This window comes from Poecilia latipinna, unplaced genomic scaffold (assembly GCF_001443285.1).
Source record: "Poecilia latipinna isolate Pla-1442-1.1 unplaced genomic scaffold, P_latipinna-1.0 Scaffold3308, whole genome shotgun sequence".
Taxonomy (NCBI): domain Eukaryota; kingdom Metazoa; phylum Chordata; class Actinopteri; order Cyprinodontiformes; family Poeciliidae; genus Poecilia; species Poecilia latipinna.
Window position 1 is genome coordinate 10,563 of NW_015115924.1, and position 14,588 is coordinate 25,150.

Below are 14,588 nucleotides of genomic sequence, written 5' to 3' on the forward strand. Positions count from 1 at the left end.
GTTCAAAAAGAGAAATATATAGATCCATAACACAGAGTGAAACATTTGAACCCTTTGAATTAATTTTGATTATGTCATACAGTTCAGTTTCTGCTATTAATACTCTGACGATATGGAGCAAAAGGTTTACCGTGATATTTTGTGGTAATTATTGGCATATTTATAATAAATTAGCAGTTTTTTGTAGATTTTAGGACTCCTAAAAGTCCTAAAATCCACTGCAAAAACACAAAATCTTACCAAGGATTTCTGCTCTTGTTTCCAGTGCAAATATGTTAGTACACATTAAATAAGATAAATACCTTTTCAGCAAGATATATGAGCTTGTTTTAAGTAAATAATTGCTTACTACTGATTTAAAAAGTTCTAGTTCCACTGGCAGATTATTTCACTCATGTTTTCTCATCTTGTAAGTTAAATAATCTGCCCCTGGAACTAGAACTTTTTAATCAATTTTAAGGGATTATTGAATTAAATTAAGCTTCTACATCTTGCTGAAAAGTTATTTGTATTTTTTTAAGCTTTAGTGTACTAAGATATTAGTACTAGAAACTAGAACAAAAATACGTGGTGAGATTTTGTTTTTGCATTAATTATTCCTATTGATACTCAAGTAAAGCGACTGCATCACTAAGTAGCACAAAATAACTAGATTTATTCAGATTTTTAGATATTTACTGCTATTATAGAACTAACATTGGGAGGAAAAAAGCAAAAGTAACAATCCTAGCATTAGTTTTGTTTTTTTAAGAGTTTTTTCACAGACATCATCATGTTTAGTTTATTTTGATAATAAATCAAATATTCATAATAACCACAAATAGTAAGATAATTGCCCACTCTTACTGCTGAGGTTGTTGTCCAATAAAGTTAATACAATGTATTTATATTTATTTTAGTTCCATGAACACTGCTTGAATAGACGTCGGCTATGTTCTCACTGCAGCCTGAAGTTCTTACCTTAATATCTGACCTTTTCATGCAGTCTGAACAACACGGGTCGGATTTTTTTCGATTGCGACTCAGACCACTTTGGTATCCGATACGTATCCGTTTCAAATGTGGCCTGACATCCAGGTCGCGTTCTTCTGGCCTGAATGTCATCGATACTCGACAAACGTCACTATTCTGCGTCCTGATACGAGCAAGCGGGAAGAAAAACAACAACCATGGCGGACGTTAATCGATATTAAGTTTTTAATGTGTTGGTTTCGGTTGGACAACAACTTAAAATGTGTAAGCTAGGCTCCACCGTTAGCATCCATGTTTACTTCGGCAAACGCAGAGCACTTCTTCTTCGTCTTCTTTTTTTGTGGCGGTTGGCAAAACCGTGCAAAACACTGAGCACGCTCTCTGTGTGTGACGTCATTGCGCCCTCTACTGCGCATGCGGGACACTTTCAGGTCCGTTGCAGATCTCGCTGGAGATCACTTACAAGTGGGATATATTTGGAAATGTGAACAGTCCGATTTGACAAAAAATCGTTATTAGGTCGCTTCAGGTTGCAGTGTGAACGTAGCCTTGGTTTACCACTCTGCATGTGTTTCTTCCATCATTCCTCAAATCGGGAACCACATGCACAGATACAGCATAGTTAAAAAGTTTAGTTTCTTTGGCGATGACCTTTACCCTCCTGGTGAAACTGATTGTATTTTTTTGGTCTAATGTAATTTTCTAACATATTTTGTTTCTTTAGCTGTGAGCCATAATCATCAAACTTAACAGAAATGCATTAAATGCATCGTTGTCTGTGTCATGAATCTATATAAAACATTATTTAACATTTTATAAATTTAAAGTCAGTGGAAACCACTTTTTGATAATAATCTAATTTATTGAGCTCCACCTGTGTGATTTTGGCTTTCGAGTCGTTACAAAAAGGGAACTGATTAAAAACTAAAAGCAATCGAGGATAATCAAACATCTTGAAACCAGCAACGCACTGAGAATGATGTGAATGTTTCTTGCACCAGTCAAAGGGCTACCAGTAGTCACCGGGGCGCGTGATCGACACCGAAACCCTGACGGGTCATATTGCTGCATATTTACCTCTTTCATTGTTTAACGTTTGATTGTAAAATCTGACATCTGCTGCTTTGTGACGCTATGCTGAATCCAAAAGACTGCTTTACGAAACAACAGTGGCATCCTTTTAGTAGTTAATGTGTTTAGCTGATTTGTTTTTCCATCCACCTCCCATCAGCGGGGTTTCACTTTATTTTAAATACATCCAGTGTCGAGGAGTAAAGTTATTGATCTGTTTATTAGTCTATTTCTCATTTTTGTTGCCTTTTTAATCACCAAATCTGATCATTTAATCTCCTGTATATTAGGCACATTTTATTTTAGCTACTGAATTTCATGCAATAAAAAACAGACATATGGTCAAATGATCTTGCGCCGAGCTGTGGGTTTCTTTTTGAAGAGCAGAGTGACGAGGACCAGAGGAAAATCTGATGGAAACGACGGCAGGGAGGGGGAGTCTCAGACTTTAAGCCGGATTATAAATCCAGAACAGCACGGGGTTGTTCGCTGCCAAAATTCAAAATAGCCCGGGTTATAATCTGCCAGACACTCGATACAAAGAAAATTATTTCCCATGTTCACAGAGTCAGAAGTGGTAGATTAGCAAGTAAATAGGTATTTAATTTGGTGCTTCAGAGGTTAATTAGGATAAGATACCATTCAGTTCTTTAGCTTTGATCATTCTGGTCTGAATTCACTCAAACTTTACGTGAGTGGTGGCGAAATATGAGTAAAACAAACACATCTTATCCAACAGTTCCTTTTTATTTATCATGCCAATTAATTTAAAATATTTTATCAACTTAAAGTTCCACATATAACATGGGGAGAGAACAAAACAGGATTTAGACAATAAACTGGACAAATTGGAGGAAGGAATCATGGCGTTACTGAGAATCTGCGTCTGGTAAACCGGTCCAAGATGGAGGGAAGGAGGGCTAAAGGTGAGGGAAGGGTTAATCCAGCTCACGGCACCAGCACCACCCTCATGGTGTTGGTGTAGCCAGAACCGGGGCGCCAGCCGGTCACAACAATGGCCACGTCACCTGACTTGAAGAATTTACGGTATTTACCTGCAAAAAGAAAAAAAAAAGGTGAAAATTATTTTAAGCAGAAGAAAATTATTTCGCTGAACGTTGAAACAAAAGATCACAACATTTCCTGCTCACCAACTTCCAGGGCAAAGTTCACGCGCAGGTCGACGTCCTCGGCCCAGACGTCGTTGGCGGGTTTGGTGTAGAGCACCGGGTAGACGCCGCGGTACAGGTGGGCCTGGCGGGCCGTCATCCCGCTGCGGGTCACGGCGATGATGGGGGCGCGGGGCCGGTACCTGGACAGCAGGTAGGCCGACCTGCAGGGAGCAGGCAGCGGCTCGTTACCTCAGCAGGAGAAACCAAAACCCTGAACACACCGGTGATTCTGGTGGTGGCAGCATCATGTTGTGGTTGTGCTGTTCTTTGTCAAGCTGAGGGTCAAATCCAGCCTGCATTACTGCCCTCTAGACAGGCCACAGACAACAGTGAGCTTAAATATTTGATCAGGTTTTGGGTGTATAGAGCCACATTACTTTAAATATTAAATTTTTAGTAGTATTCGCTGAATTCATGTAATTCATTCTGCCTCAACTGGACATTGATGATTTAATGTTTGTTGTCCCTCTGTTAAACTTCATTCTGGAGAAATGTTTCACCTTCCAGCAGGACAAACCCAAACATTCATCCAGAGCCACAGTAGATGTTCAGACTAAAACCCAGTTGAACATTTATGGTCAGATATTTTCAATTGGTCAAGTCTGAACTTAACTTGAGTGATTCTGCAGAGAAAATGCTCTGAATATTTTTAAAAGGGGAAAGCTGTTAGAGACAGAACCTGCAGGACTTTCTATTAGAGATGCACCGAACCACCTTGAGCTGGAAAACATCCACGAAGCAACACAGAGTTCCTCCCCCACAATGGTGCATGTTTCACTTCCGATTTCGATATCGATATCTGAGGTTTCGTATCGGCCGATCCGATACAGAAAAACAGCTGAATTGATTTAAAACATTTCTTCTTTAAAACATAGATATAAATGTGCTGAATTACTAATTTATTTGGTGATTTAAACACACCAACAGCTTCACAAGTTTGGCCAAACATGTAAAAAACAAATCAACTAATTGTGCAATTTTAGGAGCATAACAGCAGAATTAAAATAAATAATACAGAAACTGAGTAAAACAAAAGGTTGACTACTTTGGTCCAACAGTTAAAATAAACAACAAATCTTTTTTCGAATGGTTCAGAAAGCGCAATAAGGAATTTTAAATATAACGTAAAATAAATAATAAAGTACCAGACTTTGTTAAATATCGGTGCCAGTACAGATGTTGATATCGGATCGGTGCGTCTTTCTAACATTGTTATTTTTAGACGTTTTACCTCTCCACCTTTCTCTGCTTGTTTTAAATTGTCTCTGCTTTTTTCTGCTGCAGAGTGAAAAATCATTGAGCTGGAAAACATCCACGAAGCAACACAAAGTTCCTCCCCCACACTGAAGCAGCCATGAGATCCATTGTTAAAACAGAAAGCTAAAGTATTTAAGCCGCTATAATCATCCGGTGGGTCCATCTGACGCGTCGTCTGTATCACATGTTGAGAGGAATGAACAGGGAGTTAAAATTAACCTGTGAAATGTCAGGGTTCACGTCTCAGAAGGTCACCAGCAGAAAGCAGATTGTGAAAGTTGACACACTTCAGAGGAGCTGAAGGCCGGCGTTAGAAGGAAGCGGAGGCGTCGGGATGGAGAAGTATCGTAACGCAGCAGCCCGAGCGCCTGCAGCGGCGGCGGCGGACCAAAGCGATGACTCAGAGAGCGAAGCGGCGCAGCGCGGCCGTACCTGCCCGTCTTGGTGAGCACAATGATGGCGCTGGCGCAGCACTTGAAGGAAGCCTCCACGGCGCCGACGGCGACAGACTCCGTGGGGTCGCGGGTCAGGTGAGAGGTGCGTCGCAGCTCCTCGAACGTCTGCCTGTGGAACATGGCGGCCTCGGCTTCGCGGGCGATCTGAACGCAGGAAGCAGACATTTTATAAAAACGGTAAACGGGGCTGCAGCCGCACTGCTGGGTTCAGCTGGTCTGCATTCAGAGGACAAAACGATAAACCAACAATTCTGGCAGAAGAAGTCATAAATATAACGTGGGAGTGATAAACTCATGTTCATTCAGGCTGCATGAAAATCCTAAATGTCCTCAAAACACCAACTGTGGAAAAATCTACACTAAAAAAAAGAATGCAACTACAGCTTAAAAAATGTAGCTAATTTATTATATTACATTTATTTACCTTTGTTTAATATGACAACTTAATATATTTGCTTGAATAAAATTAATTTTATTACCTGTATCAAATTAACTATATATTTTTTATTTGATTTGTTCATTCCTTGCAGACAGGGTCTTAAAAACAAGAAAACAAGCAATCAGTAGGACAGAGAAAACATGCATATACAACTTAAAGCTTACCACTTTGGAAGCCTGCCACATTTATTCTGACATGAAATTATGCAAAACTGGACTGACACATTACTGCTCCTGACTGAAATTATTTGAGCAGGAATAAATAATTTAGGAAACCTGTAATCTGTTAATCTAGACTGTAATGATCCAGTGAAGTCGCTGTGCTCTGTTAGCTCTGCTGCTAGCGGGTCTCACCATGTGCTGGGTGCGCACCGCCTCCAGAGGGTAGTCTCCCTTGGCCGTCTCTCCGCTCAGCATGATGCAGTCACTGCCGTCCAGCACGGCGTTGGCCACGTCGGTGGCCTCGGCGCGGGTCGGGCGCGGCTTCTTGGTCATGCTCTCCAGCATCTTAACCGGAACCAAAACATTTCATGTCTGACTTCACGAGCTGCCACACTTTAAAAAAGTAACTGTAGAATTTAGAGTAAATTAGTGGCAGCAGGGCAGCCAGATGCTATAATCTTTACAGTAAAAAAAACAATAAATTATGCAAATAGAAATTATTGAACTCACTTGGTGTAATTTTATTATAATTTTACTGTGAATTTATTGCTGTTTTACAGTATTTTTATTACATTTGCACAGTAATTATACTACATGGTTACTGTAATATCAGCACGTTGTTGACATGCAGAGAAGCAGACCTGTGTAGCGCAGATGATGGGCTTGCCGATCCGGTTGCATCGGCCCGTCATCATCTTCTGGGCGATGAACACCTTCTCTGTTGGGATCTCGATGCCCATGTCGCCGCGGGCAACCATGATGCCGTCGCTGGCCTCCAGGATCTCGTCAAACCTGACAGAAACGATGAGAAACACCTTCAGTAAATGCAGAAGCCAGCGCTGTGCAGCAGCTTCAACAGGACGGACGAAGCGCCGCCCACCGGCACACGCCCTCGTGGTTCTCCAGCTTGCTGATGATCTTGATGTCCTTGCCCTTCTCGCCCAGGACCTTCCTCACGGCGTGAACGTCGGCCGCCTTGCGGATGAAAGAGGCGAAGACCATGTCGATGTTCTGCTCCAGGCCGAACTGCAGGTCCTGGATGTCCTTCTCGGACAGAGCCGGCAGGTCGACGGCCGCACCCGGCAGGTTGACGCCCTTCTTGCTGCCCAGCATGCCGCCGTTCTCAATCTCACACATCAGGTAGTCGTTTCCTTTGGATAACAACCAACACAAAGACAGAGATCCAGGAGAATAAAAACAGCGACGCAACGTGTTTTATAACACTGTTGATTCTCAGAGGAAGTTTTCCACATTTTGTCATAATGCAAACACAAAGCTCCAGAGGCGCATGGGCCTCCGACAACAAGGAATGTTACTGGACGATAAATTGTCCCAGAAGTTATTGCAATAAACAATAACATTGTTTTGAGACCATTTTCAAGTAATATAATGCTAACAGCATAATAATACAAAATACATTCTCAAAAATCAATACACTTTCAATTCTAATGAACGATTAACACAGGAACAGGAAGACATTTTAAATATCCAAAATAAATAAACAAAAACAGAAAAAAATAAAATAAAATGAATTATGAATCCTCTGTAAACAAAATTATCCTTGAAAAAAGGAGCTAGTTGAGACCAAACACCAGACTGAAAACTTTTGTCATCCAGTTTTTGGTAAAAAGAAAAAAAACAAAAAAAAAACAATATCTGCCGATGGAACCAGAACTTTTCCATCAGTTTTAAGAAATTAGTGACTTAAAACAAGCTCCTATTTCTTGCTGAAAAGTTACTGGTTTTGTTAAGATATTTGCACTGTAATCTAGATCAAAAATACTTGGGAAGATTTTGTGTTTTTTTTCAGTGAATGTGTCAGTAAACACATTCAAGCCAGTGATATTTTAATTTGCTGACACTAGTGACGGATCTCCTGTTTTCCCTCTTCTCTAAGGGTAGATTTGTGAACGTCTGTCACGTAAAACACCCCTAGAAATACTGTGAAGTTTGTGTTTGCACCGTGGCAAAATGTGAAGGTTGGGGGTAAAATTACTTTTGCAGAATATTCTAAATGAACAAAGAGTAGCTGTTTGTTTCTGCTCTTACCGATTTCTTTAACCACGAGTGAAATCAGACCGTCGTCTATGTAGACGTGGCTGCCGATCTCCACCACCTTGATGATGTTTTTGTAGTCGAGCCACAGAGTTTTCTCATCGCAGTTGTCCTTGTGCTGATCGTTTGTCGTGACCTTGATGGTTTCGCCCTTTTTGAGCTCCACCTCAGCAGTGCCGCTCTGATAAAAACATAGAGCCATTACAGTCAGTAGTCCTCCATAAATCAAACACTTGCCTCGTGTAATTTGGCAGGAACTCACGCCCTTGATGAGGCCGGTCCTGATTTCTGGTCCCTTGGTGTCCAGAGCGATGGCCACCGGCCTGTATTCGATAGATCCGGGCCCAAAGCTCTCGGTCGCCTCGCGGATATTCTTGATGGTCTCTGCATGGTACTGAGAAACAAAAAGATGTCACAATAATCCTTCAAATCTCTGTAGCTCTACTCTGCAAAAACACAAAATCTTACCAAGTATTTTTGGTTCTAGTTTCTTGAAATACGACAAGACTAACTGAAAAGTAACTTTTCAGCAAGAAATATGAGCTTATTTTAAGCCAATAATTCCTTAATATTGATGAAAAAAAGTTTGTTCCACTGTCAGATTAGTTGTTGCTAGGTGGCTGAGGTTACTAGGCAACCAGCCAAGACAGGACGTCGCCTAGCAACCAGGTACTAGTTCCACTAGCAGATTATTTCACTTATGACAAGACATGTTTTCCATGTTATAAGTGAAATAATCTGCCAATGGAACTAGAACTTTTTCAGCAATTTTAAGAAAATATTGACTTAAAANAAGCTAATATTATTGTTGAAAAGTTATCTGTATGTTGGTTTTGTCTTGTTTCAAGTCTACTAAGATATTTGCAATAGAAACTACACCAAAAATACTTGGTGAGACACTGTGTTGTTGCAGTTGGTGGATTTAAATTTAAAGGGGCAGTATTATGTATTTTCCAGCCACCTTGGTGTCATTTTATAACACAGCCAAGTAACTATGTTAAATTGAGTTGTTATAAAAATCCTCTATATCAAATATTACTTAAAAACAAATTTGACTTTGTAATTTAAAATTGAGCCAGATCTTTCTGAAACTCCACTTTCAGGAAGTCACCACCTCCTCTCTTAATGTTTTTACCAGCGTTGCACTGAAAAGTCGCTGCTACAATGAGCCCAGCTGATGCGAAGTTCAACCAGGTGTTTGCTAATTGCTGCTGGCTAGTCTGAAGGAGCCGAGTTGTGGAGGTGGAAGCTTGGAAACTGAAGCTCTGAGGAGGAGCTCTGTCTCGAAGGCGGGGCTAGGTCCACCTAGGCGTTGTGAACAGCTGAATGGTTGCCATGGAGATTAAAGGATTTCTCAAATATGTATGAAATAATCAAAGCAACTCTCCAGGGAACAACATTATAACATGACGTAAAGCTAAAAAACAGTCTTTAACTAACTCAAAACACCGAGTTTTATTTCTGCAGACAAAAACTCATCTGGAATCGTGTCCCGTTCCCAAAGCGTAAACTGCAGCAACAGGTGGCCACATTGTCAGGCAGCTACAAACTAAAAACAGAGCTAGCAGAGCAGCAGCATATTTTTAGCGCAGGACCTTCAGCCTAGCTGTGCTTTGAATACGCACTTTGAGCTGCTGAGCTGCATCACTTCAACTCCTGCTGTACAACTGGAAAAAATGGCAACAAGCAAATTAAAGTATCACAAGCAAAAATCTTAGAGGAGAAAGAGTGAGCGCAGCCTGCTGCTCCCTCTCTACATGCCCTCCGCTCCCACTGTTGCTGTGAGCCACGTTCCTATTTATAGCTGCGCTGACAACTGCCACACCAACCAGACAGAGGTCACGTCTATTTTCCCTCTCCCCTCAAAACGAATCATTTGGTTGTCATTTGTCATTATTATTATTCACTAAACTGAAGATTGTGTATATATATACATATGTATATTTTTAATTCAATCCATCAGGTCTGACCTGTGCTACTGAAAGGGCTGCAGTTAACTTGTAAAGCTCCAAGTCATGATTCTGGACGTCCGCTCAGGTGACAGTCAGCGGGGTCGTGACTTTTAAAGGTAAAGTGTCATGGAGTTAAGGTCAGCGGTTGATCGACCAAAGACTTTTTATCCTAGGATACAGGCGGAGTGCTGAAGGGTCAACTACGAGCTCTGAGATCATGTAACCAACGGTTAGCAGGCGCCGGGACAAACGCCAGACTGATTCAGTGAAACGCATGCATGGAGCTTCAATCTGCTGCTGCACTGTTTTATCAGTGTTTAGCTTTAAAATATGATAGTAAATCAATACTGACATGTATCTGTCACAAGCAGCAATAAATCATTTAATCCCACGATGAATTAAACTGAGCTCAATAATTTTAATTTGCACGATTTATTGTTTTTCTCTTTACTCTCTTTCTACCAAAACCTGGATGACAAAATTCTTCATTCTGGTGTTTTGGTCTCATCTAACCCATCTGTTGAAGGGCAATGTTGTTTGCAGAGACTTTATTATTAATTTTATTTGCTGCTTCTGTTGTTTTCTTTCTTTATTTTTAGACATTCAAAATGTCTTCTGGCTCAACTGTTCAATGTTTATTAGACTTTAAAGTTTATTGATGTTTGAGAATCTTTTCTTGCATTATTATGCCATCATTACCATTACATAACTTAAAAATGGTCTCAAAACAACAATATTACCATTTATTGTAGTAACTTCTGGGACGACTTATCGTCCGGTAATGCTTAAGGCGACAGGCCTGCAAACGTCTCGCTGCTTCTTTACTCACTTCATGTGTGCCATGAGAGAAGTTCATTCTTGCAACGTTCATCCCAGCTTTGATCATTTCTTTGGCCATCTCCACGGATCTGGAGGCAGGTCCTGCGTAATAGAGCAGGCTCGTTAACATGCTGTAATGAACGGAGAGTCTGCGCGCTGCGGTGGTTTGTCTGACCGATTGTGCAGATGATGCCGGTGTTGCGAGACGTGGCCGGCTCGGAGTTGATGTCCAACAGGCACATGTGCTCGATTAAAGTGTCGGCCAAGGCGGCGGGGAGCTGCTGGGTCTGCATGATGGTAGAGACAGCGTCCTTCGGCTTGGACATGTTTGGATTGGAGTCTGCAGGGATCGTCCTGGCGACACAAAGGAAGGAGCGATGGGACAGGTGACCAACATGTTTTCGTAATATTTGTAAGTTGTTGATTTGAATTTTGTGTTTAATTTAATCTTGTTTGTGTCTTAAGAAATATCTTTATGTCTTTTTTAGGAATGTTTGTAAAGGATTCTTACAGTAATGTCTGATACATAAAGCTGCTGAAATGTGCTACACAAATAAACATGATTAATATAATAAAATCTGATGTCTATCTATTATTTTTTATTTTCATTGCTAAAGGTTAGAGCACCCTGTTCAGCTTTTGAACAGGTGCCTGCATGACCTTTGCATTTAAAAACAAGGCCTGCAAACAACCAGAAACAATAGAGGAAACATGGAAAACCTGTCCCTAAAAAATACTTTCTCTTATTATTGATAACGTTTAGTTCTTATTTGAAGCACCAGATTAACAGAAGCTCATAAAATAGCTTCTGTAGAAGGCAGAAAAATACAGGACGCCCCTGATTTCCTGTCTCTCAGTGATATTTAAGACAAAACAGGACCAAGGGACAAACATAAACAGTTTTTATGCTGCTAAGGTGCAATAATGGTTGAAAATCCTCCGCTGAGTTAAGCTGCAATGCTAAATGGCTGACATGTTCCTATCATCAGCATTTTCTCTCTTGGAAATGATCATGTAAATTTAATCTACCATGAAACATATCTAATAAAATAAACTGTATCTTGTCACGTTAAAGGAGCCTATTTATCAAAGTAACTGACATGTTGGGTCAACAGGTTTGCTAAAGGTCACTACTAAAAATACATGAACCAATAACAGTTAAATATCCAGATGGATGCCGTAGTTTACGGTGCAGCAGGTAAAACTCGCAGATGTTAGATGATTTTTAAAGAATAATTATTTTTATTATTTAATTAATAAAGACGCAAACTAAGATGTTATGTCAACATTTGTAAAGTGAAAACAAGCACAAAAAAAGTGCAAATAAAAATTTAAATACTACAATAAATTAACACAAAGCAGCATATTACCGCGCTGTTTAGTATGTTTTAAGGCACCCTAATTTCGCTTACCTACTGGGTGAACTTTGCAGGGGACCAAGGCGCCACCCTCCCTGCCGGAGCGCCCGCGTTTTATTCCAGCAGGGACTACTTTCTTGTGCGCATTAAGCAGCTTCTGCCACCGGACACCCCGGGCGCGGCGGTTGGGGACCAGATAGCTGCACAGATCTTCTAAGGTGGACGAACTTCACTCATGACGTTTGGTGTTCTATATGTTATGTTATTTTATTAAATAAAGCCTTAAAGTTAACCAAATATTCAGTCGGATGGAGCGCAGGTGCAATTTCTCTACGCCTGGCCAATCAGATCATTATACTGGTGCAGAAACAGTTCTTAAAGTCGTTTAATCTTCAACCTGATTATGTGTAATATTCTTAAAACAAATATCCGTATTTTTTCTCTTTGCTTGCGCATTTTTTCGTCCATGAAATGTACTAAAACTGGTTAAATTAGCCCTCTAAACTTACTTTGTAAACATTTAAAATACAAAGTTTAAAAAGCTCTTACAGATGCTATTCAGCGAAGAAAATGTAAATATGAAAAATAGAAAGAAAGGAAAAATCTTTATTTTCTTTAATAAAACAACAATTGTGTAACACGTGGCTGGCTAGACATCCAATAAAATGCTTGCTTTTCTTAAATGATTATCTTTTACTCATTTATTTTTGTAACTGAAATGCAACAGAAGGAAAAATTACATCGCAAGATTAACGCTGAACTCTAAACGTTTTGTAACTGAAATATAACAGAAATATGCTTTACTAGCCGCTAAGCTAAAAAACAACCAAAAAAGATAAAAAGAACAGGAACACTTCTCTACATTTTATCAACAAAAGAGAAATCAACAACAACAGCACATGTCTAAATGTCTTCCAAACACACAAATACTTACATAACTGGAAATTTTCTAAGTTGAAAAGTAAATAACATTGAGAAAGTTAATTAGCCAAAATTCTTGTAAGGTAACCGTAAAAATTACCTCAAAGATTGTTTGATGTGAAGAGCGCTCACTCGGCCATGTTTCTGTAAAATACAATGATACGGATGTCACACACTGATCACATTTCAAAACATTTGACATTCTGAAAATGGATTTAGTCTTACAATTATGAACTTATTAAGGTAACTTATTTCCACTACAAACTGTTTTACGGTATTTGACAGAAGCTGTAGCATCACAGGAATGAATATAAGCTCCCATAAAATATCCTTATTTGATTGGGTCTAGCTAACTGTTATGCATAATGGAGAAAGTTTTCCTTGTGCTAAGATTTTCTCTTTCTTAAATATGACTGAGTCTTAGGGTCATTGTAGGTAGAAGAAAAAAATAGGAATAAATTTCCAACAAAAATCTAATAAAGTTTGATATTAATCTTATATTTTTCTAGAAAAATACTCAGAAATTTCTGAGATCCAAAGGTTGAAAATTTGCTAGAAAAATTCTGAAATTTTTAGATTAATCTCAGAAATAATAATTTCAAAAAGTATAAAAAATTTCTCAACTCCAAAAGGAAAAAAATTGGTAAGCACAGAAATTTTGAGATTAATCTCAGAAACTTCTAGAAAATTAGTTGGGAAATTCTGATCTTTAAAAGTCCAAAAATTTGCAAATAAAATAAAATAAATAAATAAGAAATTTGGAGTTTAATCTCAGAAATTTTGTAGAAAAAAGTTACATTTCCCAAAATTGAAAACTGTTGACAGTTGGAATTTTATCTGAGTTTCAAAAGTCTAAACTTCCAACTTTTGAAACTCAGAAAATTCTGAGTTTTTTCTTGTAAATCATCACTCAGCATGTTAGTGAAATTCATGAAATCCATGTTCCCTAGAAAATTTCTGAGATTAAAAGCCTAAATTTGCTGAGTCTTTGCACAAATGGCCTAAGGTTCAAAACTTACGACCTTGGCTTTAAATTTAAATTAAAACTCTCACATTCTCCGAAGCAACAAAAGAACCAATTGGCCAATGTTTTGCAGCATATAAGAACTTTAATTTTTTAGAAAGAAGAAAACTGATTCCAAACTGTTACCCAATACAGAAAAGGATACATTTACACACCGTAAATCCAAAAGAAGCCACTGCCTAAGAGAAAATGCACAACTCCAGTCAGAGTGAAATTAATTTGAAGTCTAGAATAATCATAAAATCAGGTTAACAATTACAGCTGTCCTGAAAGCGTAACACAACCCATTACAACTATAGAACAAAACTTAAAGTCATGAAAGTCTCTTTAATTCATATTTAATTTCATGTGTCCATCTCCTATAATTTTAAACATTGGCTAAAAGTGCTGTGAAAAGCTGTGAAACCAGAATGTGGGACACGCTCAACAACTCAGCTCCAGCTCCCTCTTGTGGTCGATTGACTGAACTGCCTTAAACCTCCTTTCACGTGTCTGCAGTTTTATCCTGGACGATGAAACTAGATAAACTGCTGAAGTATTGTAACCTGATTAGCGCCGACAACTCATTTATTGCAGACGTGTGAACATTATACAGACGTCACTTGATATAAATTGGAAGACAAACAAGACCAAGTCCATTTTCGTTGTCTTATGCAAGATCACTTCGCAAAGTACGTGCTTCAGGAAGGAAATCCAGATCATCCTCGGGGATCCCGGAGCATATCCAGTTCAGAAGGGATGAGCAGCTATTCACAGACGTTTTCCAGTCCATCTGGCTCTGCTTCAGCTATTTTCCAAAGAATAAAGCGCAAAAATGTTGGTGGAAACTGCATCATTTTCCATCCACTTCACAATAAGGCTGCAACTAACGATTATTTTAGTTAAGAGTTAACGCATCGATTATTCTGACCATTATTGGGATGAAAAAAACT

At 39.2% G+C, this 14,588-nt stretch overlaps 1 protein-coding gene across 3 annotated transcripts; it reads right to left on the reverse strand.

Annotated features, from left to right (window-relative positions):
• Positions 1-2,769: 2,769 nt before the first annotated feature.
• pkmb (pyruvate kinase M1/2b) lies at positions 2,770-12,698 on the reverse strand. Of its 3 annotated transcripts, none has more exons than XM_015023437.1 (11): positions 12,646-12,698; positions 10,529-10,707; positions 10,364-10,455; positions 7,845-7,976; positions 7,577-7,763; positions 6,408-6,678; positions 6,169-6,319; positions 5,720-5,872; positions 4,905-5,071; positions 3,195-3,376; positions 2,770-3,098 (listed from the first exon to the last, which is right to left on the reverse strand). In XM_015023437.1, exons 1-11 carry the CDS (start codon positions 12,681-12,683, stop codon positions 2,992-2,994), a joined length of 1,659 nt encoding a protein of 552 aa, XP_014878923.1. In that variant the 5' UTR covers positions 12,684-12,698; the 3' UTR covers positions 2,770-2,991. The 3 variants fall into 3 exon arrangements, with proteins under 3 accessions (XP_014878923.1, XP_014878924.1, XP_014878926.1); XM_015023438.1 differs by lacking the exon at positions 12,646-12,698 and adding an exon at positions 11,766-11,870; XM_015023440.1 differs by lacking the exon at positions 12,646-12,698 and adding an exon at positions 11,770-11,791.
• Between the last annotated feature and the right edge of the window lie 1,890 nt (positions 12,699-14,588).

Bases quoted from the DNA above. Each gene is read 5' to 3' on its own strand.
- pkmb (XM_015023437.1), bottom strand. From the start codon at position 12,683: ATGTTATTTACTTTTCAACTTAGAAAATTTCCAGTTAT. The intron at 6,679-7,576 runs GTAAGAGCAGAA...TGTTATCCAAAG, and splicing joins ACTCGTGGTTAAAGAAATCG to GAAACGACTACCTGATGTGT. The intron at 3,377-4,904 runs GTACGGCCGCGC...TGCTCCCTGCAG, and splicing joins GTGCTCACCAAGACGGGCAG to GTCGGCCTACCTGCTGTCCA.